The sequence below is a fragment of the Temnothorax longispinosus genome, chromosome 12 (assembly GCF_030848805.1).
Source record: "Temnothorax longispinosus isolate EJ_2023e chromosome 12, Tlon_JGU_v1, whole genome shotgun sequence".
NCBI classification, from domain to species: Eukaryota; Metazoa; Arthropoda; class Insecta; order Hymenoptera; family Formicidae; genus Temnothorax; species Temnothorax longispinosus.
The window spans coordinates 1,202,215-1,227,442 of NC_092369.1; the positions used below are offsets into that span (position 1 = coordinate 1,202,215).

The 25,228-nt window shown below is 38.8% G+C and overlaps 2 protein-coding genes across 4 annotated transcripts in view; one reads left to right on the plus strand and one right to left on the minus strand.

The window, feature by feature from the left end:
* LOC139822677 (uncharacterized) overlaps positions 1 to 25,228 on the minus strand; it is a 190,867-nt gene that overhangs the window by 19,898 nt on the left and 145,741 nt on the right. For all 3 annotated transcript variants that reach the window (XM_071794619.1, XM_071794616.1, XM_071794618.1), the window contains 5 exons: positions 7,722 to 7,858; positions 3,549 to 3,837; positions 2,737 to 3,002; positions 927 to 1,079; positions 52 to 246 (listed from right to left, as the gene is read on the minus strand). In XM_071794619.1, the coding sequence (XP_071650720.1) occupies positions 52 to 246; positions 927 to 1,079; positions 2,737 to 3,002; positions 3,549 to 3,837; positions 7,722 to 7,858 (1,040 nt within the window). The remainder of the gene's footprint in view (positions 1 to 51; positions 247 to 926; positions 1,080 to 2,736; positions 3,003 to 3,548; positions 3,838 to 7,721; positions 7,859 to 25,228) is intronic.
* Positions 20,544 to 23,700, plus strand: LOC139822964 (uncharacterized). Its single transcript, XM_071795179.1, has 8 exons — positions 20,544 to 21,195; positions 21,352 to 21,478; positions 21,579 to 21,723; positions 21,791 to 22,066; positions 22,149 to 22,317; positions 22,446 to 23,114; positions 23,213 to 23,381; positions 23,466 to 23,700. The coding sequence occupies exons 1-7, from the start codon at positions 21,099 to 21,101 to the stop codon at positions 23,344 to 23,346; spliced, it is 1,617 nt and encodes a 538-aa protein (XP_071651280.1). The 5' UTR covers positions 20,544 to 21,098; the 3' UTR covers positions 23,347 to 23,381; positions 23,466 to 23,700.

The following is a 25,228-nucleotide window of genomic DNA, read 5'->3' on the forward strand; positions in this document are numbered from 1 at the left end:
TAATTAAGGTGGCCATTATGCAATTTATGGGAAGAGCTTCCTCTCACGTACTTGCACTTCTAATTGAAACCCATGCAGGGAATGGGGCGGCGTCGGATGTAAGAAGGTGCCATAAGGAGAGGTAGTAAACTCCACCAGGATTTCCGGGCCGCTGCTGATGGCCTCCGGCACCGGCTCCCCGCCGCCACAAAATTTTAGGATCACAGGCTCCCTGGTGGTGTATCCGTCATACACTGTTACGTAGTCCTATAAAGACAAATTTCTCTATCTCGGAGGAATAGATAAGCATAATTCAACAATAAAGTTTCGCATACAGACCAAGCATACAGACCAAGTTTCTACCTACGAAGATCACCACGAGGATCGAGCTGATTTTCATAAAGACGTACCGTTTAATTCGTTAAATTACTACAATAAGTGAGTAGATCCTTATTAGATTATATCAAAGCTTAACGTTAAAGAATTAATACTTCAATATTTACTTAATCGTTAAATATTCTACTTTGAGATAACGCAATCATGACAAATATAATTGTGCTAATAATATTATTCAAAAAAACTGACTTTGAAGGGCATTAGTGAACTGCTTTGAAAGAAACGAGGAGGAAACCTCATAGAGTCCTCGCTCAGACTAAATCACCGCAGGGGTGCTTGATCAAACTTGTGTGGCTGCGTTTAATTCTTTGATTCGCGATTACGCTCTGTCTACCGGTGACAGGAATATCTCGGCACTCGTGGTTTTTCCGACCGCGACAAAGAATGCAAAACTGCAAGTTTCTCTCTCCGGCAAGAGATCGCTATGCAAAAGCGACGCGGTTGCTTGGCAGACCGGTCACGTTGCCTCGTTGCGCCACGTTCACTCTTTCTCTCTGTTTCTGTCTCGAATTTATAACAGCTAATCCAATTTTCGCGGTGGCTTTACCTACCTGAACGACGTCGCAATCTTGCCAGAGACGCAGTTCCCGGGGTGGCGCCTCGGCCTGAGTCGCTGGTCGTGCTCTTACAGCTACCAATTGGCCCCGGGGCTGTTTTACGTGTATTAAAGCGTGCTTGCCCGCCGGCACCTCGTGCTGCCTCACCTACACGAAATATGAATCAATCTATTTTCGTATCTTTTACTCAAAATATATTCTCCTCACATATAATTTCTTATTCTAATCTTTAAGTTCGTCTTGCGTGTTGCACGTGTGCACAGTATACCATGATTTCATTTATATTCCTTCAGCGATATCGCTGAAATTCAAATATAAATGTAAATGTAGGTGTTGTAAGACCTCACACACCAAAATAATAGTATCGATTTCAATTTTTTTTTTACTCACTTCTACCAAATGTCAAGTTTTATGTTTAAAGAAATATTATTTATTTTTTATAAGAGAAGTGTATTATAGTTTCTCTATAAAAGTAACAAAATGCTGAAGTAACTTTTATATTATTCTTACTTGGATTATGTAAGTCTGCGCCAGATATTAATAACTTTTTTCACAATTAGAAAATGGATTTTATGTAACATGAAAATAAGTTATAAATTACCGTTTATTCTTCGTGATTGAGCTAATAGAGTGCCAACGTAACAAATTGGTTGAATCGGCTTTAGCTAGATAAGAGTGATAAAGATCAGAATGGTGTGTATCAGAGTTTCGGAATAAGATGAACTTTTTCAGTAGAAATACACCGACGCGATGAGGAGAGATTGCTTCGCTCGTAATCGAAGTCTATCTAGTGCAGGTCCCACGTGTCTGTCTGTCTGTTTAGTTGCACACGAAAAGAATAAATGACCACCTCAGGCACCGAAACGAGAGCCGTGAATCTAGAACTTTCGCGTATTTCGCTTATCGACTCTGGAATGACTGAATATCGAGGGAGTTGATTAGTTTCGCGGCATCGATTCGCGATAATGTATGTTTAGAGGATGTTGACATTACCGTTAATCCTAACTTCGCGACAAATTACAGCTTTCGTATATAAAACATACAGAATTGACTATTTACCAGGAGAGACGCGAGAAGCGAATAAAGCAAAGAAAGAGAGTAATAAAAAGAATTTCAAATTTCTTCTATATTCTTTTTAATTAAATTTACGATAAAAACAAAGTTCGGTGGCGCAATTCCAATTTCTTGCAAAAACATCGCCGGTCTGTTTTGCTCGCGCGTTTAGCAACTTTGTGCTTGGCTATTGACCAATTTTGAATTTTTCCCCGTGCAAAAAATTATACCGGTCAGAAACTCGTCGTCCACGTTGATTTACGGGATGAGGAGGGGGCGCGGCACCGCGAGATGTTAAGGGGAAATAATGGTCGCAGGAAGGGGACGTCCGAAAATTTGTTAACCGCGCACGAGAGGAAGCGAGTCATTTTTACGACTTCCGTCGCAGGTGTGTCTGCTTGAAACAGAAATATGAGCCGTGTCAAGGCTCTGGGGAGAGCTAGACTCCCCGTCTGACTATGTCGATCGTATATCACTGCCGCGCATCTGCTCGACGACGAGCAAATTAATTCGGACGATGATACATTACGCTAACGATACTACGCTTGACACGGCGAAAGTGTTTCCCTAATAAGCAGCTAATTTTTTTCGCGTATTATTTATACTAAAATTACATTTTAGTTTTAAAAAGTCTGCAGAATTCGAAAATGTCAACGTTACTTGATTCTATTTATGATGCTTTTTCAATAACGATATAGGATGAAAGCGCACCACACGTTTTGCCAAATATGACAATTTAAGTGAGCCTTACCGCGTAGTAACAGGTGAGATTGCGGGGATAGAGACCGGGGAAGTTAGGCGACTGCAATCTGCACTTCTTCCGGTCGCAGTCGGTGAATATACGGGAGCAATAAGTCCCGGATATTAGGTCCCCTAAGAACTGCTCGGTGCTCGGTTTCGTAGGTGGTGGCACGTGTTGCTCGACCATTTGCACCGGCATCGCCATCGACGTGTTCGCGTACTCGGCGGACGCCGTGCGCTCGGTCGATGCCGGCGTCCCAACGACCTGCGTTATTCCTGACCACGTGACATTGGAATTTTAATCATCGACGGCGAAAATATTGGGAAATTCTTTGTCCGCGCAATTTCAATCGCCGTGCAATTTTGCGAAACGGGACAGGTACAAACTTCGAACAATCCCTCTCGAGCATTTCCTCGGGAAGTATATTCGATTATTAATTAATTCGTTATTAATTAATCAGTGTGTAGCTAAATTAAAATATATATTAAAAACTCTCTTGCAAGTAATAAGTTTTTATAATTGCACAATTATAATTTGTTATTATAATATAGAAATATTATAGAAAAAATAACATATTTTTATAATAATAATAATGTATGTAAAATAGAACAAAGCGCGTAAGGAACGAAGAAGTTTCGTTTCAATTTTAGTCGAACAGCAATTTACTGAAAATGTCTGACTTGTTCCGAACTAATTTCAATCCAAACGAGTGTACGAAATAAAAGCTGTCAAAATTTATCGAGGGATAAAATGTCGAGAGTGTCGTGGACCAAGTTTCGGTAAACGTGCTCGAAATCTGTAATCGAAAACTGATCACCTACCGACGAAGGGATTTCCGTAGCGCACCACCGCGTCGGACTTCCTGATCATCTTATACGCCATTCTAAAGTCGAAGTTGAATCCCGTCTGATCTTTGCTGAGCCTGAACAGCTTGAGGATGATCGAGACGCTGGGTGTCTCGCTGTAGTAGATCGCGGGTCCCCAGGACGTGCCGCACCAAAGACCGCCGACGTCGGGACGTTGCGCTTCTGAGATTTGCAGGGACCCGTCGGGACATCCCTCCGCGGTGAACGATACGAATTTGCCTAGAGTAAAGCTGTCGAAGGTCAGCTGCAATAAAAGAAACACGTCATGGGATTTGTCGCGAACAAACGTTGGATAATCTTTAATTAAAACATATAGAAATTCTGGCACAGAAAAAAATTAGTCTTTAATCAAGACGAATATTCAAATCAACACAATCATATTGTTTCATAAATAAGCAAAAATATATAATTTTCTTAAAAGAATTTTATATTCTTGTATTTCAAGAATATTATAATTTAATTTGAATATTATAATTGTCACGTAAAGAGTACATATGATTATTTTGATGATAATGATGTCTTCTTCTTCATTGTAACAAAATTGAATCAACATTATTTGTGTTCACACAGAGAATATTGAATTTTAAAATAAGGTTAAACTGTGTTTTTCTCGTTATAATATGAATATTCTCTATTCAATATTTTTTGCTTTCCACTAATTATTTTAAAAATAATCATAAAAATTATTTTTGTATAATAAGAATATATTTTTTTAAATTACATTATATATAATGCTTTGATGTAAGTAATTTATCTTTAACGCTGTACAATCTCATTTTAAGATTTACATGTCAAAAATAAAGATATTCTCTAAATAAGAATATTCTTTTTTTCTTTGTGCATTATAAAGAAATGTTACTTTTTAATACATAGGAGTAAAATTTATTTAAAGAAGTTGCTAAGACTTTGACAATACTATCTTCAGAGATGGCACTTATTTTTACATTTATCTTGATGAGACATTTACTTTCTATGTTTGTTTTATGAATTTTTTAAATATTTCCTTCGTTCATATTTCATATAAAACTTTAATGACTAAAGTAGTTCGGAAGTAAACGAATGAGTGATGTTATTGCAGAGGCTTTCCTTTTAACGACGCCAAGCAAATAAATTCACATCGGCGTCATCGACCATTGCTCAAGCTGTCAGCAATTGATAGTCCGCACAGTTTTTCATTTGAAAGAGCAGCCGCGCTCGCCCGCGCGATTAAAACATCGACAGAGTCCCGCTTTGACAGTGATAGAAAGCAGTTTGCAGCCATAGTCATGCGGATGACGCGATAAAGGCTTGGAGTGGCTTGCTACGGAGTAGGGTAGACCGGGGCACGTTGTCACACGGGGCACGTTGTCATATCGGCTTTATTTAAAAAACTAATAACCAGAGAGCACAGTACCCGTCATTCCCAAAACGTGTTAGTGTATGCCCATCTTTGGTGTGTTTACAGTGTTGAGATTGCTCTAGCCGTGTTGACGTAAAATAAACTTGAAAGGTTTTTTGCGACCGTAAGTAAAATTTTATTGTCTAATATTCAACGTACTGGACATGAAGCTTATGTTTTTTCAGAATAGACCTTTATATTATCTTAAAGTATGTACTTTTACCTACCGCGTGCAATACCTAACCTTATGAATATCTCAAACGTGTCGGCCATGAGGCTGTTTAAAGTAAAAAAATGCTCTCGGGGCACGTTGTCACGAATTTGATGAGAATCTATTGCGAATCTTCGGATGACGATAACGAGTAAAAATATTTTATGTTTAATCACCGACATGATTATTAAAAAAAAAATGTGTATCAATAAGTTGCGCATTCGAGTGGAAGTCTTGTATTTAGATTAAGACGAAAACTTCGTGCTTTTTGTACTTTTTTGAAATAAAATAAATGTTTCTTTTTTACATTGCAGCGTACTATAATATATTGATATTTACGTTGAATACAGTTTGGATAACATTTTGCATGCAATTACATTTGATGTGACAACGTGCCCCGGTCACGGGGCACGTTGTCACAAGCGACCTGTCGTTATTTATTGTTATGTAATAACTGTAGAGTAACAATCACACAAAATTCGATACTGTCCAATTGAAGCTGAGGGTTTACTCGAAATTTTGGCATATCAAAGTACTCTTAAATATTGAATGCAAAAAATACAAAAAATATTGAACCAAATGTGTGACAACGTGCCCCGGTCTACCCTAATGCACATGACTATGCGAAACACATAAATAACGAAATACTTGCTTAAGACTATTTTGTAATTGTTCGGGCGCGCAATAAACGCGCCGAACGAGTTGCCGAATCCGTTCCGCGAGAACGCGAGATATCGCGAACGGCTCCGCTCAGCCTTTCAACTATGAGACGACCGGGGTTTCAGCTGAACGCGGACTCGATCGCTTGTTAGGAAGTTGAGTGGAAGGCCCAAAAGACAGCAATTAACTTATAATATACAAACTTTATTCGATACAATAACAAAGTTGACGAAACGCGAGATGTACAGACAAATTAGTGCGAATGCACTCGGCGCGCTGTGACTTGTAGTTTTGAAGCGCGGGTTTCCATAAGGCGCGCACAGAAACGCGGTAGAAACGAGAGACGGTATCGCGAATGCAATTGTCGCGGTGTGACGGAGTTGCGAAACGCGGTCTTACGTCCGATGCCTACAGAGACGCGGTAGGTAGATACGGCAGGAAGCGAAGCGCCGGGACCACGACAGCGAGAAAGCTCGCTACGAGGCCGAGTGTGCTCGACCCCGCGGGATCGTGATCGTCGGTTTGGTAGGCTGGAGTTCGGGGACACCTGAGAGCACTCAGTCGAGACTCGGAGCACCGGACCTCGTTTTATGTGTCGCCCTAGGAAGTTGGATAGGGTAGGCTTCGTCAAAGGCAGCAGAGAGCCGGAGCTAAGACGAAGTGCCGGCTCCTGTCGGAGCGCCGACTTAAATACCCCGGCGCGGCGGGTTCGTTAGAAGGGAGGCCAGCGCTCGGGCGAGCCGCGTGGGGATGCTGACGCGCGCTCGCCTTCGGCGCGGATCGGCTCCTTCCGGCGGTGCCGAACTTATCGATAATTTTGCGTGAGAAGCAGAAGAAAAGTATATCGCGGTACATATAACGGACGGATACAATTTTTACATTAATAAATTGGGGGAATCCCCAACAGTAATCAATGATTAAGTCAATTATTTGTACTACTTTTTACTTAGGTACTATTTGTAAGTGTCTTTTTATATTTTATTATTCAAGTGCGCACACAAACAAACGATATAAACGGTGGATTAAATTGAAACTTGCAGCAAATTTGTGTTGACTCGAATGTATATTGTCAGACACAGTTCTCTCTACCCGGCTGCCGCATTCTGTTTTGTATCACTGTGACTTTTAGCGGCAGCTGCGGCTTCTTTGACGAAACCAAACATCTGTACGCGGACCACCGGCATGTACAAAGGACTCTTATGACTTGCGCTATGCAGATATGAGAAAGCCAGCAAATATTGCTGTGCAAATAATTCGGTAGCCGGAGGCAGGGCAGAGTTTTTGTGCGCTCGACAAAGTTTTCGCGCTCTCGGAAACTCGGCGTACGGCCAGTTTTACAGTTTCACGTTATAATCGTCGGTAAATGTGCCGCTCTTATTCAAAAGTTCTGTTTTTAATTCCTCGTGAATCGAACGAAAATAATTTCCTTCGTTGCCGTGTGAAAAATAGACGTGTAAAAACGATGTTTTCCGGAATCGCTAATGTTCCGTCTGCGTCGACTGTTAAAATGAAAACTTTCTTTATTTCATGTGACTGGCTCGCGATTAGTTGCAAAGATTTTGAAGCGCGTTTCCTGGATAGCTGTTTGTGCGAGAAAGATGATCATTTGTTGAGACTCACGGCTTTCTTAATATACGATTCGATAAAAACTTAAGTATCCGGAATTTAATTTGCTACATAAATCTAGCGCCGTTCTGTATTCCGCGTTTCTTCAACGAACTATTCGTTACTTCGTTAATGCGCACTTTAATTAAAGTCCGATTAAGAGTAGCGTAATTTATTGCAAATTTTCGATGCGCGCTTTTTTTATGGTTTATATCAAATATCCTAATACCGACAATTAAATATCTCGAATCATTCGAATGGTTCGACGACTCACCTGCACGATATCACCGAAATCGTCACCTGGCGCGTTGAAGGTGAGCTTGCAAATGTAAGGCACCTTATCTTCCTTCGGTCGATGCAATTCCAGATCGTACGTCTTCCCCACGTCGCCGTAGTACGTTTTATTGCAAGCTGCAACACAAATGTTGAAATACTATCGTTATTCTTATTATCCTCACATATATTTATATGTAAATAATTATTTATTTCTATTTATTTGTACTTAAGTATTTGTATAGCGTTAACAGTTTGCAAATTTTACAATTAGTCTACAAATGTATTCGTTATTAATTGGAAATTTGTTCAATCACTATACATTAATTGCTACACTTGTTTTTCAAATGTAAATGATTGAGACATTATTGATTTTATCCAGATATAGATTTTATAAATAATAAGTATTCACATTATGTAATAATAAACATACGCAATAAAAATACAGATAGCGTATATGTTATGTAATTATTTCGACTCTTTTACAAATCGTACAATTTCGATATTGGCTGCTTCCTATATTGTCCAATAATCCGTAGAGAAGTATGTTGTCCTAAAGTGGATTCCTGTCTTATCTTCTTGAAACCGATTTCTTATTACGGCCAACAACGCTGTTACGGCCGTCCGTAAATTTTCTTTCGCGAAATGGCATTTTTCAAACCGGGAAGTGCACTTCCCAGCCTATGAAAAATCGTATCTGTGGCTAAAAATTTATGAGAAATGAAGGTAGTCGAAGAGGGGGAGAGAGTGCCTCCCTTCCCCGCTTTCATCGTGTACTTCCTTCACAAAAAATATGATAAATGCACAATGTCCACGTTTTTTTATTTGCACGAACGTCATAATTATCTCATTCGACGTGCCCGATTGTGCAACTAATTTAATAGGACGAAATGTAAGTAATTATTGAATTTGCATTAATCAATTCATACGCGGCATATACTTTTATCTTGATTTTTCACGTCGTGGTTCTGACAATAAGTCATTATTTCATTGGCTATCGCAAGAATTCCATTTTAGCTTTCTCCTGAATTAGTATTCTCGCGAACAGAGTCGTCGAAATTAATTCTATTACAAGGTCCTCAATATAATCACAAAATTAGAGACGGCAGATTAAAATAAAGCGTCCGTAATCGTAATAATTCTAACGACAGGAGATTTATTTACAATTTTTTTTTAAATAACCAATACGAATGGAGGGACGGAAAGAAACGTATAAATACAATGTGTTCGCATAAATATTTAAATATTTCTCACGCGAGTAAATTCTCGAAGTTTATTTATTCTTATAATTGACGTAAAGTATTCGAGGTATCTCACATCCGTTAAATGCCCGTAGATAAAATATCGGGGGAAAGAAAGTTCGCCGATCGTCATAATCCACAGCGCGCAATATATTCCCTTTCCCTCGTCAAGCCGCGGTCGATTCCATCAGAGAGATTACGAGGGGCAATCCCCCGCGGATCGTAGAGCATGCCAAGATAAGGAATTGATGGAAGATGGTAATGAATTATCGATGAGCCGCGTCGTTTGTTTCGTGCCAGGCATTCCGGCCCGATGTTTCGGATGAGGAACGGACGCGAGGCGGAGCGGGGAAGAAGCGCATCGCAACCGCGCGCAACTCTTCCTTTTCTTCATTCATGTTTAATGACAATTGCGGCGGGACCTGGAAAAACGACGCTCAATCAAGGACCGCGAATAGGACTTTTCACGAGGGGACCGGACCGGTGAAAGACACGCGCGATCAACGACCTGCGATGTTTCCGATAGAAATGCACCTCTGAGGGAGATACGACCGAATACTTATTTATTCAGAAAGATTCGCGCCACACGCAATGGATCGACGTCCAAACTGCCCAAGTGCTTATTATAAATTCAAATGGGGACAAATTCCGATTTGTCAAGGCATAAAGATATAAACTGTATAATATAATAATAATGCATATCTGAAGATGTTTTATCATTTCAGAGTAACACATGATTTTATGACACGCTTTGAGAAGATATCTTATGTTACAGAAAAATCATGTGATAATGCTAAAACTAAATTTTAACTGAGCAAATTAATGTTAAAAGTGATTTAAAGTTATTCTGTACCTACTGCTATCTATATAACAATCTTTATAGCTCTCTTTGTAAGTTTATAGCTCTTCCTAAACTACAAATGTAGTTCATACAAAATTACGAAGGGTCGGAATATTTTAAAGCAGACTCTTAACATTTTAGGTCCCCTTGGTTCCATAAATTTATCCTTTTATAAATTTTTAATGTCCTTTTTGGCCTTCTCGCTATAAAAAGTATTCCTTAAAATATAACAGTCGACGCGATCCGCTCGTAAAGAGATAACATAATTCGAAGTAGTAACAAATAGTCACACATTCGTTCAATGTCCGACTGTAACTTTTTAATCATTAAACTATCAAAAAATTAAGATAAAAATTAAAACTCGTTGAAAGTTTACTTCAGTGATGGTGGCATTCTCTCTCTCTCCTCTTATCGCTCTCTTAGTTCTTATCGCTCTCTCAGGTAATTCCATCGTCTCAGGGGAAATGTTACCGTTTACTTTGGAAACTAAACTCGCTCCGACTAAACTCGCGCAACTCGCTTATGATTCCCATCGATTAGACGAATCTGGAATGCACTTGTCGATCGAGCTTGCTTTGGCTTCTCCGCGCCATCCGCGCCGCCCCGTCGCGTCGCGCCGGCTCGTCCCCGTCCTACGCGGAATTACCCCCGGTTTCGGCTCGTTACACACCGGACTATTGTGAGGCTTCAAAGGTCTCATAATGGATGTATAGGGGTGGAAATCAAGGGTTTGCCGGGGACGAGGACGCCGTAGAATCGAACGGCTGTCACATACACACAATACGCACCGTTTCCAAGCACATTCCAGGTCATTCCTAATCAGAACTCTGGTTTGGTGGATCTAATGGGTCACCTTGGAGTGTGTTAGCCTCGGCACAATCCCTTTAACAAGCGGCTTTGATATAGACTTGGTCTGGTATAGGCGACAGCTAATGATAATCGTGTGCTAAATGGTGACAAGTCAATTTCCGTCGAAATTTCGAACAATTCCGCTTAGGTATTGTTAGCGTCGAAACGTCGAAAGATTCTTCTTATTTTATACATATTGAATCGTTACGCAAATAAATATCGCATTCCGATTATTTCTATTTTATACAAAAATTTATCAAGAAAAAGCTAAATAATAAATAATTGAAAACAGATAGTTTACACGCTAATGAAATATATATATATTTATTTATTATTGCTCGACCGCAGTAAATGTAAATTGTTAAATATTAAAGGACGAAATTTAAACCAATACCTTGATTTAAATAACATTTTGTGATTTTTAACTACCATGTCGACATTTATTATTTTAACATAAAATAGTATTATTTTAACTTCATTTAGTTTAGTTAAATTAACGACATATTTGACACTACTTTAACAGCGTATTAGTCAGACAGTTTTCGCGTATATTAGTTAGTCTGAATTTAATTAGGCACTCGATATATTTCGGCATCTCGTAAAACCTATTTGTTAATGTAACAATGATTAGAAGTTTCAGTGCGCCGAGTTTTGAGCGATTACGAAATTCACGTGTCCATCTGACTAATGGTCGACATAAACCATTTCATTCTGTCAGCCCGAGAAGCGTCTGGCCACAGGCTGCTGCTACTACTGCAGCGTCAAGGAGCCTCTACAGCGGTAACGTCTGACGAATGACTGGTTTCTGTCACTGCCGAGCATCCTGTGTTTCGACCGTTCAATGAAAACCGACTTTGCAGTAATTCTGTAATTAATAACGCCATTCTTAATGCAAACCGCCGCGCCCGCGCTGTTCTATTTCGCGTGACGCTAAGCGCGATTGATTCGCTCGCAGTCAATTCTCAGTCACGAGTATTTTATAGAAATTATTATATTTATTGAGAAAGTAGAATCCACCGTGAAAATTTGCTTTATCACAAATGTCATGTGTATTAATTCTTTTATCAAAATTCGTGTCAATAATAATAGATGAACAACTTGTTTACATCTTAAACAGTAATCTTTCAACGATATTAACAATTTAATTGTTTCATACTTTGACTCGCACCGTAAATAGTTAACGGAGGATCGTTCAGCTAAAGCGTGTACAGCGCAATTGAATTCGAGTTGGCAAATAGGCGCGCGCCATGCACAATTGGCGCCGAGTCAAACGTGCTTAACAATGCCTGAAAATTCAGCTGCAAAATGAACGTGCTTCCTTCTGCAGCCACGACTTGCTGGATTTTCCAATAGTTTCCCCGATAGTCGGGTCAAATGTTAAGGAACATAGATATCCAACTATGGTCCCAAGTTCCAAATTTCAAAAATATTTGTTGACTTCGGAACTATTGTCGGGCCAAATAAAATCTTGGTATTTTATAGTCTCAAATGTTCTCTAAGAAAAAGAGCGTGAATTCAATTCTCCGCGATATATCTTTGAGATTATGTCATTAGGGAACTTTCGCAACGAACGGGCAACGAACAATAAAAGAAGACGCGACTTCTCGACGCGTCTCGTCTCGTCGACGGGACACGAATTTTTCGCAGCCGGCGTGGAATAGAGGCGCGCGCGTTACATACGCGAAATTCTATGACGCGTAGTTTGCCGTCGAGCGACGAATTCGCGTCGCTCCACTTGGCGCCATCGGTGTAAAAGCTGTAAAAGTGTACAACCTCGAGGAACAAGGAGAAACGCGCGCGCGTGGCAATGGACCGAAGCGAGAAAAATCGAACGCGAGCACGCGAGTGCAATATGCGGTAGTTTGCAGGCACAAATATAACGGACGTTATATGTCTCTGGAAAATAAAAAAAATCAAATGCGTGCTTACAAGTGTAACGTAGAAAAGTTCGCTGATTAATACGCGTTAATACGTAAAAAATGGCAATTAATGTTCAAATGCTGGTGCTTAAAAGAATTCGATATAATCGAATTGATTATCGATTTCATTTAAGATAGCACAAATGCGCTGTCGCGCCGCGAAAGGTCTAATATATCTCGCGCGCGTTCTACGTGAGAATATTTTTGGTCTAAAACGTGAAGAAAGTAGAAGTCACGTAACGCGGCATTCAGTAATAGCGGACGTACACGTACACACATCAGTACTAACTTCACAAAATTCTCGCGTATTTAGAAAGAGTTCTTAAAATAAATTAAATTAAAAATAAAACAGATTAGAGATAATTACGCTAAGATAATATAAATTTGGTCAATTGTCTTGCATAATATAGATCAAGTTCGCCCATGAGACATAAATGATTCACTTGTACAATCTCACCTTCTTTCGCTTGTTATCGGCAATAAATAATTGATCTCGAATAAGCGGTGAGTGGATTTCGCTGTTGGGATGTTGAGGAAGTGTAGCGATGCCGGAGTTAAGTAACAAGCGATACTCACGGATTCAGTTATCGTCTCCGCCGGATAAGATACATCCGGCGGATAATACGTTACGTAAGACTTTAATTCGCTCCGAGAAGTAGTTAACGCATTGTTTATTAGGAGCTTATCCTCAGCGAGGAGATGTTCCCGTTGTCTCGTCGAAAGAGTAAAATGACATTGATGCTGGATTAGCATAGCGGCAGGCGCAGCGTGCATTCGTCCCGCTGATGCATTTCTCGCACAGCGAGCTGTAGCACTGCGATAAGGAGTTACGGCTCCCCCATTTCAGGACAAGCAATTATATTTTTTTACACCTCGCGCCATCTCGAAGGAAATAACATGTTTTTAAAAACGATTTATTAAAAAATAAGTTAACAAAAAATAACTCATATTTGATTTGAATTTTGAAGAGACTTCAATATAAATAGCGTTTAGATTGGGAACGAGATTTTGCCCGACACGTGTGCAATTCTCGTCTTACGGTATAGTGTTCGCAGCAGTTGCATAGTTTAATTGCACAAGAGAATAATGACGTCAGGCAGCTGATCTGATAAGCGTTATTCGTTCCACAAACTAAACGAGACAGCGTACGTCCAGCGTAGTTTACAAAGAGACAACGGGGTTATATTGCAGGATTATAAATGCATGCAGTATTTTTTCCTGTTTATTTTCAAGCGCTTGTATTTTTAATATTTTTATTTGAATTTTTGAAAGCATTTTAAAATATTAGCTTACCATTCGTAAATATTACATTAATTATTACATTAATAATATTTGTACCGTTTCGATACCTTTTAAAGAGTGACAGTGGGAATATTTAAATTTAATAAAGTTATCACCAAGGTGCATTAATTCCACTTTACAAGATATTAATTAGTTCGCGATGCGCTATTACACAACGTCGCGCGATAAAACAAATTACGTCGCTTTGCGTATATAATATACGTGTTTAACAGGTGGCGGTCTTTTTAATGCATAAGGCAACAGAATAATGTTCTTATCCGGGGATTATCTCCGGAAATGAGTTTCGGGCAAAGATTATGCCCCAGTCGCTTCGCCAACTCCAACGGCGTGGCAACGTGCGCAAAATTCGACGAAATAACAGGAAAACCGCGGCGCGCGGCTTCGGGCACTTCCGTTAATACGAAGACAACGACATTTCGTCGATAGAATAACCGAGTTAGATTTATCGCTAATAATTAATTTGCGCTACAGCTAATAAAGAGGAGCACATACATGCGCGCTGTGTCGATATAGGGATAAGTAATATTTTTCAAAGTCGCTGACATCGCTGGATTTCTATCCCGCCATTTTCACTGATTATATTCAATCGCTGGATGCTCACAATCAGAGAGAACTTTGATCGCACGCTCTATGTAAATTGCCCTACTTTCTCTCGCTCGTTCATCTAGCTTCACCCTGTTCGCGTCAGTCTCGCGTTGTTATTTTTTATACTCTTTTTTTATCTCCATAAAATCGGCGCGATATGATGTTGCGAGAGATTGATGATCAGGGGGGGGGGGGAGAAAGAGAGAGAGAGAGAGAGCCAGTCTTTCCTCGTATATATAAGGGGACTTCAAAATATGTCTCAAAGAGAGCCATGAATTTATTTCTAGTCCAAAACTGTTTTCCGCCCGAAGTTTTATTCGCCCGGAAGTGCAACGATTCGCGCGACATAAAAATTAACAGAGCGAAGGGAAGCTTTTACAGTCTCGGGGCCGTTCGTTCTTCAGCTTTATACAGCTGCATGCTGCAGATGTATTGATTTTACTTACCGGTAGCATAAAAAAAAATAGATAATGAAGAGAGTTGAACGAAATAAAACAGATGACGAAAGAGGAAATTAACTGCAAGTTTTCGCAGTCCACTTTCTACTTTGTACTCAATAAAAGCTGTAACTTTTTTACCGAAGAATGCAAATCTGAGATATATATATACCTTAAATGTGATAATAAATGTTCTTTTAATCATTTTACAAATATAATTGCATTCTACGATAACAAACAGAAAAGCGTTGAATGCAATCTAAATTGAGAAAGCTAAAAAAGTGTACTGTTGCTTTATATACTGTAATAACGATAGAATTAATTTACGTAAGAAATTATCAGTAAGAGAATTAAGGATATTTCCTTTTAGCAACTGTACATATTTTTTGGGTAATAATTATTTATTAATGCATTTCTCTTATTGTGAGTGAGAGAGCTGTGAAAATAATTATTAAATTATTAATTTACTTTCGAAGCTCTCTCAGTAGAAACGAATGTAAAGTAAGACGAACGACGGTATAGTCGTTTTATTTACTTTACACTGACTGATCTGATTACGGACGGACTCCTTCCTGACAAAACAAATTACAAACGCCGACAGAGTATTTTTACGGAATAACAAAATTACCCTCTATTCTCAGCGAGGCGTGAAAGAGACGCCGTGAAAGATTAATCAGCGGTTTCCATGAGACCTACTTTCCCGTTTCCGTTGCGCCAAGTTCCACGCGGCCCTTCTACCTCGTTCCCTCCATTGAAAACTTTTATCCATTTATAAAATCTACGTGTGTTGTTCACGTGTGTTGCCCGCTTAAAGGGTCTCCTACGACAGAAATTATTCGTTGCACGATGTAAACGAGTTAGAGCTTCTCCGTAGATGGATAAACTACTTCGTGGAAGATACGCGATATACATGCACACACAACTGTGCCTATACTATTCTCTCTATCTGCGGTCGGGAAGGCAAAATCGATCTTGCAGATATTCGCTGGTTCGACCGTTCGCAACACGGTAGGTATTTATCCTGCGTTTTCGTGTAACGTCAATAGACATTCATCTACGTTCTGGGCGATCAATTATTGGCGCAGCTGTGAAAGGAATGCCATTTCGAGTCGAGCCGCTTTTTATTGTAGCACTTCGGTCCCGTTTCAATTTCGTCGGGGCGGGCGGCAGCATCGCCGTCCATGAAAGATTCATAATTCCGATATTTTGTTATCGTACGTGTCTGCCTGCGCATCGCGAATAAATCTCTCCGCGCGCTTCCAGCAGAATTTCCCTCAAGAAAACCGATTCGCAGGATGAATCGTGCGAATGCATCCGAGCAAGTTGTTTGCAGGGAATCTGAAGGTCTTAGAAATCAAGATATTTTCATAGGAATAGTATCATAAATAAATATATGTACGTACGGTCGCTTTCAGTTATGCTTAAATATACTCAGTATAAAAAGCCTTTTCTCTATAATTACGTAACAAATGTTTCATCCCCTTGAAGATCCCGCTCTGTAATTATAAAAAACAACTCTAAAGAAAAGAATATACACGCCCTGAGGTGCATTATAGATGCCTTTCAGACATTCCTTGGATCTCTCTTTCTGTTTCTTAACTTAGTAAATTACTCCCTGCGAGGCAACAAATACAGAGAGAGAGAGAGAGAGAGAGAGAGAGAGAGAGAGAGAGAGAGAGAGAGAGAGAGAGAGAGAGAGAGAGAGAGAGAGAGAGAGAGAGAGAGAGAGAGAGAGAGAGAGAGAGAGAGAGAGAGAGAGAGAGATCGCCTGACCAGAGACGTTACTCTGTTCGATGATAATCAATTTTAACATTGATAACCTCGGCCATTCATGGGCGCGGTATAGACAGCAAGTTCTTTATGGGTTCTGCTCACGCTTTCCACAGTACGATTTCCATTAGTCTCAAAAGGGAGTAGAAGCTGGCGATGAAATAATCGCGCCATAAATTATGCCGGGAACTTTAACAGCTTCTGGTGCATGTGGAGTTACGTAAAATAGTAGTTCCTATCTCCGTGCCCATGCATTAGCTAAATGTGTTATTTAATTTGTTCTCCATTTATAATGTAATATAAATCCATAAATTGTAAATAAAATAATAAAATCAAAATATATATCTGATGTCTTAGAGATGAAGAATCGTACCTCCAATCTTTGTCAAAATTAGAGTTAATACTTTTTCCAATGTACCTGAAGTTTAAATTTTATAATGGTAAAGAGTCTCATGTCCATTATTATATATTAGTTCGTAAGATACAATTTTTTAAAAAATCGGAAATTTTCATAGAAATAATAAACTTTAAATCTTGTTTTCTCTAAATTTCTAATAATAAAGATACGATTCTTTACCTCTAAGATACAGATATATTTTCACGTACTATAGTTACGGTATAGAGGTCTTTGGATATCAGCAGAGACATAATACACCCCGAATGTCTCCAAAAAGTCGACTTTCTGTTTCCACGAATTGTCGATTCGACCGAAAGCTCCTCCAGATTATTCGTGCAGTCGCCACTCGGCGCGTTTACAAATCTTCCACGATGAAGTGCGCCTTGTCAGAGAAAGAGAGAGAGAGTGCACCGCGTGTCCGGACGTAAAAGCAGCGGGGAGGCTGCACCGACTAGGTCGCCCGGCGCTGTGCAGGAGAGGAACAGCCATCGTGCAGCCATCTCTACCCCCGCAGGGGGAGATGCGGAGGTGAAGAGGCGATGCGGGATCCGTCGGAGGGTGGCGGCGCGGGTCAGTTTGACCCAAATGCGGACTGGGTTGGCCGACAGCCAGCGTGCCGTGTTCCCCGGACATCCCTCGTCGACGAGCCAGCACTCCAGCTCGAATCTTTACTTATATTTTTCCGATGGAAATACAGGCGACACGGGTGAATACGCGGCGCGTCGGATATCAATTTTCGGAGCCGATAAGTTGATCGGCTGTCACTCACTTCCATTAACTTGCAAACCACGCGGCTGGTTTCTCCTGTGTACCTCCCGCCATTGACAAAGGGATGCGCGATCGGATCAATGGTCTCGTGGTCGAGACAATTTAAGTGATTATTTTACTATCACTGTGATGATACTCTATTACAGATGATTAATCCATTATAGTACACACTTAAGTTTCAATCTACAAATCAGATAAATGAAAAGCATTTTTTATAGGAAACATTTGAGATCTCTCGATGCATTTTTTCATCTGTTGTTTGAAGTATAAAATTAATTTAACCAAATAATTAATTTATAATTTATATAAAGCTACAGGTAAACATTAAATATTTATTGACAGACTTCTATGTGAAAGTTAAATATCGGAGATTAATACGTATTTCAATTTAAACAAAATTGTGTTTGTTGCTTTGTCAAATAATGACAATGCAACATGTTTCTACCTTTTGAAGTCTTTCCTTTTACATCACCGTTCAGAATTGCTATCAAATTTTCATCTCTATCCATCTAAACCATTGGATATTCTGTCGATTTTATATGCTGATGGATTTATTAATTATAGTTTGTTGAAGGGTTCCTATTGAATGGCACGGCGGAGCGAAAAGAATCATAAAATTTCGATCGACGCATGCATCACTTTTATTATTCCATTAATTTATCTTTGATATATAGGATATTTCGCTAAAATATATGTATAGTTACTTTTAAAGTACCTGCATTTTTATTTCTCAACGCAGTGTGATAATTGTTTGTCACAAATGTCATTTTTAGATATTTTTATCTTCTTGGCAACCAAGTAGATAAATCACCCAATATCATTTCAGAATTGCTACCAAATTTTCATCTGTCCTTTTAAACTATTGGATATTCTGTCGATTTTATATGCTGATGGATTTATTAATCATAGTTTGTTGAAGGGTTCCTATTGAACGGCGGAAAAAATCATAAAATTTCGATTGATGCATGCATCACTTTTATCATTCCATTAATTTGTATTTGATATGTAGGATATTTCGCTAAAAAATTGTTACTTTTGAAGTACCTGTATTTTTATTTCTCAGCGCAACGTGATAATTGTTTATCACAAGTGTCACATTTTTAGATATTTCTATTCTTTTGGCAACCATCAAGTGGGCTTCGCTATTCCTAAAGAACGACGACGCTAAATATTAAATATTACAAAATTCGTCCGGATTTATGATCAGTTCGGCCGTATTTTTCGCTTCGTTCGCTATCTTCGCTTTGCACTCGTGGTCATCGGCGTCGTCCCTTCTCGTAATCGGCGGGAGCCACATTTGTGCCAAAGCATACCGCAGGGATATATGTATGGCCTGGCGCGGGGTCGGTCCCGCTTTTAACGAAGCCCAGTCTGAAGTTACGATCGTTTGGCAAACAATCGAACTTTCGCGGCGAGTAAACCAAACTAAACGCCGCCGTCCGCCGAAACTATCGTAATTTTTGCGGCGCGAAGGCGAGACGAGGGAAACGTTATACGGCCAAGTTTCTCTCTCTCTCTCTCTCTCTCTGTCTTTTCGTTTTTCTTTCACCTCTGGTGAGTAGACGCGTGTTTATGGTACACGTTTTCGTGGAAACTTGCGAGTTCCGTGACAAGTTAGCCGCTGAAAGTGTCGCGAGTAGGAGCCAACAGCGAACAACTAAATAACCAACTTCCGCCGCGTCCATTCCTCCGATTCGCCGTTGCAGCTAAGTAATGCTTGCAAAGCACTCGGTAACTTTTATCACTGGTAAGAACTCAAATATCTTTTAGATAAATTAAGATTCTCTGCACTTTCCATTCTTTCTTACAATTGTATTAGAATGATCAAATTTACTGTCGCGGATTAATACGCGATTATACCGCATACCATGCTAATCGCTAGGGGCGGGTTTATATGTAAGCAACAGGGCTGCAACGAGAAGGGAATCTCCAAACAACGACAATTACCGAACCAACACTTATGAGTGTATACAAATCTATAATAAGAGATAAAATACTGGTCTATTTATCAATTATTTCAATAGAAATTAACATCACAAGAGATGTCACTTATAAAAGAAAGCCATAAAAAAATATATAAACGCAAATTGCAGAAGAAAATTAAAAATTTACAAGCTTTTGCTTTTAAATTTAAAAGGTTTTGCTTTTGTCTTTTTATATCTATGTTTTATATATATTATGTGTGTAACTACTTATATATACTATGAGTGTTTATATACATATATACGGGTGTCCCACGGAAAGTTGCTGAAACTAATTAACTATTATTCTGTAACGCATACAGGTGTTGGAAGAAATAAAATTGCGTTTAATAGAAGGCATTTGGCAGTATACTTATTTGAGTATACTATAATGGAAAATTTTTACTTAATTTTATTTGATTTTATAAAACGTAGCAAAAATCACAGACATTCTAATATATGTTTTTAAAGGATGCACCGTTACTATTTAAACAAAAATCAATTTTTAAAAGTGATTAATGGTGTAATAAATGATTGTTTACACAAAGTTTTATGCAGTTTAAAACAATTGATTTTTGTTGAAATAGTAACGGGGCGCACTTTGAAAACACGTACATATTAATAGAATATCTGATTTTTGCTACTTTTTATAAAATCAAGTAAAATTAAGTAAAAATTTTCCATTATACTTAATATTATAATAAAACTGCCAAATGTCTTCTATTAAACGCAATTTTATTTTTCTCAATATTTTTCATTTTTCCCGATCCGTATGCATTACAGAATAAAAGCTAATTGGTTTCAGCAATTTCCCTGTGTGTGAGATCTTGTATATAGTTAGTTTATTCTTATAAATTTAATTTAATTATTTTGGTAAAACTTTAAACCGTCTATATAGTTTTTATAAATATTACTTAATTATTATAAGTACATTTTATTCAAATTGTATATTTATTAATGTTTAAATATTATTATAAGCTGTTGTCTAGATGAAACAGATAAAATTATAGTGACATCAAAATAATGAGAAAACGATTGTGAGTTATGATAGAAAAATTAGTTTTTATAGTAATTTTTTTGTCCTTTTTTGACGTTATTGCAATTTTTTGTTCTTTCCGAAAAAAGATCCCTGAAATAGTATTAAAGCAGCAGGCCCGAAAAGTCACCATTCGCCCCTGCTAAGTGCGACACTTGTTCCTCGATTGCATACAACTTCAGACCATTCAAAAAAATAGCGTCGCTTCAAGGTGTACGCACGTATCGCGTCGCATCGCACAAAAGTAATTTTCGACGAAAAAAATAATAGATATGGATAATCAGGAGAGTCACGACGATCCTCAATTTGTAAAAGTGCTAGAAACCTGTTTAAAAATGGAAATTGCGGCAGTCAAGGGAAATCTCGACGGTAAGTAAAGTGTGACGTAGCACTCCAATGAAATGTAAAACTTGAGTGGGAAGGAAAGACATTCTCATGCAATTACTCTTACGTTTTTACCTATCGATTTTTCGATTTTCTTTTACTACTACTTGCTGAGAAAAGAATGTTGTTGATAATTTCTAGCCAATATGGAGGAAATAAAACAACTGAAGGTGACGATGCGTAGCGAACTGAACAGAAGAAAGGAACTTAAGGGAAAGATCACGCAGATGAACAAGATTAAACTGATATTAAGCGAGACTTTAACAAAGTACACGAAATAATTATCTAATCTTGGCGATTAACATTTTTATATTTTTATACTGCATTCTTCTTGAATTTACGTATCGGAATTTTGTTGCGTCATACAGGTTATATATAAGCATCAACGAAGTCTCGGACTCTTTAGAAACTATGAAAGCAAATGCCGATGATCAATACAAGCTGATTCAACTGAGATCGCAAGAGTATCAAGACATCGTAGCCGAATACAAGAAAACATGGCACGAGTATCGCGTAAGTATTAAGTCTCGTGTTTACTCGTGCAATTTCAACATTTAATCAAATAAATGTTCACGAGCAGGATGTATACGAGGAATTTCCACTGGCAAAGGCCAGGAACGCGGCCAAGAACAATTTAGAGAAGCTTAAAATCGAACATATAGTCATGTCTTACAAGAAAGCGGAGATGATAACGATTGTCAAGCAGAGGCGACGTGTCAACTGGATCCGCACGCGCTGCAGGATAATCGAATTCGTCACTATGATGTTAGAGCGTTTGAAATTAGAGCAGAAATTGGTGAAGCTAAAAGTGAATGTAAAATATCACAGGAAAGAGTTTCAGTCAATCGAAGCGGAGGTATCCAGACTACGTTAAAATAATTTTTCAATATACATATATTCAATGTATAAGTAAGTATTTAATTAGTCGCTTTTCGTAGCTGCAAGTATTGCGCAGGAAGGAGGATCAGAAAAGGCAGAGGAAACAGCAAATGCTGGAAATGGCGCCGCCGAAGATCAATATACTGTTTCGAGAAATGTACGCGCAAAATCAAATGCGCGCGAGAGTGCAACAGGATCAGTGGAAACGGGCTCACGAGCCTCTCGACGGTGAAAATTCATTTTATACTTTTTAGTTCCTTGTCCTTGTACCTAGATATGTAGGACAAGGGCTTTATTTATGGGCACATGCATATACATACGCGTTGTCCTATATATCAAAGTCATTTGCTTTTTAGATACCATATCCGTCAATACCTTGTACCTGGAGGAGTTATGCATAAACAAGAGCACTACGGTGTCGCCTGAGAGAATGGACGTAGAGGCGACACGTGACAACAATTACAAGCTTACCGCAGTTGAAACGGAAAGGTCTGATTCGAAAAATACTATCGTTTCGGAAAAAGATGATACGCGCGCCGCCCGCGCCGCTTCGGTAGCATCGAATGCGGAGCCAAGTGCTGAAAAAGCGATTTTAGCCGACGACAACGACGTAGAAATGAAAGAGATCCATCACGAAGAGACGCAGAAGTCGCAGGAGCCCGTTAAAACGCAACCAAGCTACCGTACAAAAGAAAGCCCGCTCAAGCATAGCGCCGCGAAGAATACACAGGACGAAATTAAAGCAAAAAGGATGCGACTTCAAAGGCAGGATAGTATGGAAAGTATTAATAAAATAACTACTCCTCAGCCGTCGACTATTGTTAAAGAAATGGATTTGAAATCTTCGGCCCTGTCGGTTCCGAAGATTAAAAAGATAGAACCCGTACATTTCAATGTTACGCCGTTAATGGCGAAACCCGTTCAGTGCCCGCCGACTGTTGCCGCAAGCAATATGTTTTTTCCGACGAATTACGAATACTGTGACAGCAATATGAGTTCCTTCGATCAGGATTTCGTATCAAAAGGTTGTGATTATAATTAAGTTGCTCGTCTTTTATAATTGAAAAAATTAGATGTATTTATTTGTTATAAATGTAAATAAATTACACAAACTTTATTGTAGGTGCGCCATCATTGTGCGAGGGATCGCTGTGTAATTACAGATTATCTCCGACTTCCAATATATCGCCAATTTGTGCCGAAGAAGACGCACAAATGGCTCCTTCCCCGAAACATACCTACTCCGCGACGGGATAATAAAACTGACAATGAGTCTGACGACAAAGCATCAGGTATTAAAATGTTCCTATCTCAAATACTCGACGCAATTAATTTCACTATTTTAGGACTCTAATTTTTAATTTTACTTTTTTCAGCATTCGAGTTCAATAAGTTTACGAAGAGCACAAAGGTTAACTTCGCTTTATTTTGAAGAAAAAAAAAGAACATTATTTAAGTTCTCTGGTTCTTATATATAATCCAACATAGTTTCAATATGTTAAAAAATTCTATACATTACATAAGTAAAAGTAAAGTTCTGTTATATTCTACATTAATCAAGCAAAACATATTTTTCATTACACAAGTTCAGTTCTGTTACATTATAGATGAATTAAGCAAGACAGATATTATTTTTGTTATTACATTTGTAAATGTATGGAAAACAAAGAATTAAACTAATATAACTATATATAAAGCATATTTGCTCGTACTTTCATTGTGTTGCTTGTGGAATTATTAGTGAAGAGTTAACAATCTCTATGTACTCTTATAAAGCTAACAACGATTATATGTATACTTCCGAAGTAACTTTGGATTCTTACAAGAAGTTAAATGGCTAATATGCATTTTGTGTACAGGTGCATCTCCAGCGCGTAGATATCAACGGCGACAACTTTGCGGCATGTATTATAAATAAATGCTTGCTCACCGAGTGTCACGATTATGTACTCTCCGCGAGAGTTTCGGTCTCCTTTATGCGTATATATATATATATATATATATATATATATACCGTGCCCCCGTGCAATTTTGGCTCCCGCAATTTCACTAGAGAGCGCCGAGCGAGTTACAGCCGCTTACTTCCGCTGGGAGAAACGGGACCGTGAGAGAAATAAGACAGAAAGGAAAAGATACCCTTCATGTCTCTATACCCCTTCTGTCTGCAGGTAGTGGAAAAAGAAAAAGCACTGAGCTTTTATAAAAATAAGCTCGTTAAAATCCTACTTTCTGCACTCGCTTTGCGGAACATTATGACTTGTGCGTAATCACACTGCGGATAATGCACGATAATATCCGCGATGCTTCACAAGCTTTCTAATTAGTTCTGAAATTATTATTGTGTTTCCGTCTAATGCTCTCGTGGCACGCAAATTTCCTTTTATTTCGGAAGAACATTAATTTTAGGAACGGGAAAGGAGAAATGCGACATCTTATAAACGTTATTACATGTTTCGTATATCACGCATATATTTTCGGCTTTAAGTCGCTCGTAACAGGCAATTTGTCTCGTCTTGTGGAAATTGTTTCATATTCCGACGTATTCGTTCAAAAAATTATTTCCTCATGCAAACGATGCCTAATTAGATAACGAAAGAATAGGAAAGAAGATTCCAAAGGAGTTGTCAGTTGGATGGACGCGTAGCCTTCTTCAGTAATTGGTAGAAAAAGTATCAAACATGTGATATGGGAGATAACTTCTTAACTGGCCCCCTTTTCCTTGTTCTTTCGTTATCCTCCTCAGATCTAATCGCATCAGCCGGTGTAATTGATATAAATTAACCCGCTCGCTCGAGCGTTTCATTTGTGTCGCAAGAAGGAAGAATAATACGAAAGTTTGTTATTACCTGTCGTAACTTTGGCGAGCCTGCACCTTTCCTTTTTCGAGGAGCCGAGGCTTCCAGTCGGGAGAGAAATTGTGTCCTTTTATAAGCCGATGTAACGGTGGGAGGTCGACTATCAAGCTATTTTATTTCAAAAGTTTCGCATTGAGGTACGAGGAAGATAAATGGGACATTTAATAGTGCAATCGTCGAACCGACGTCTTCCGCCGCGTGAGAGGACTCTAATCGATAATATCATTCAGAAAATTCTCAGTCAAGTCATACCCCGAATAATCGTTCCTCTGTTGCTTGCGGAA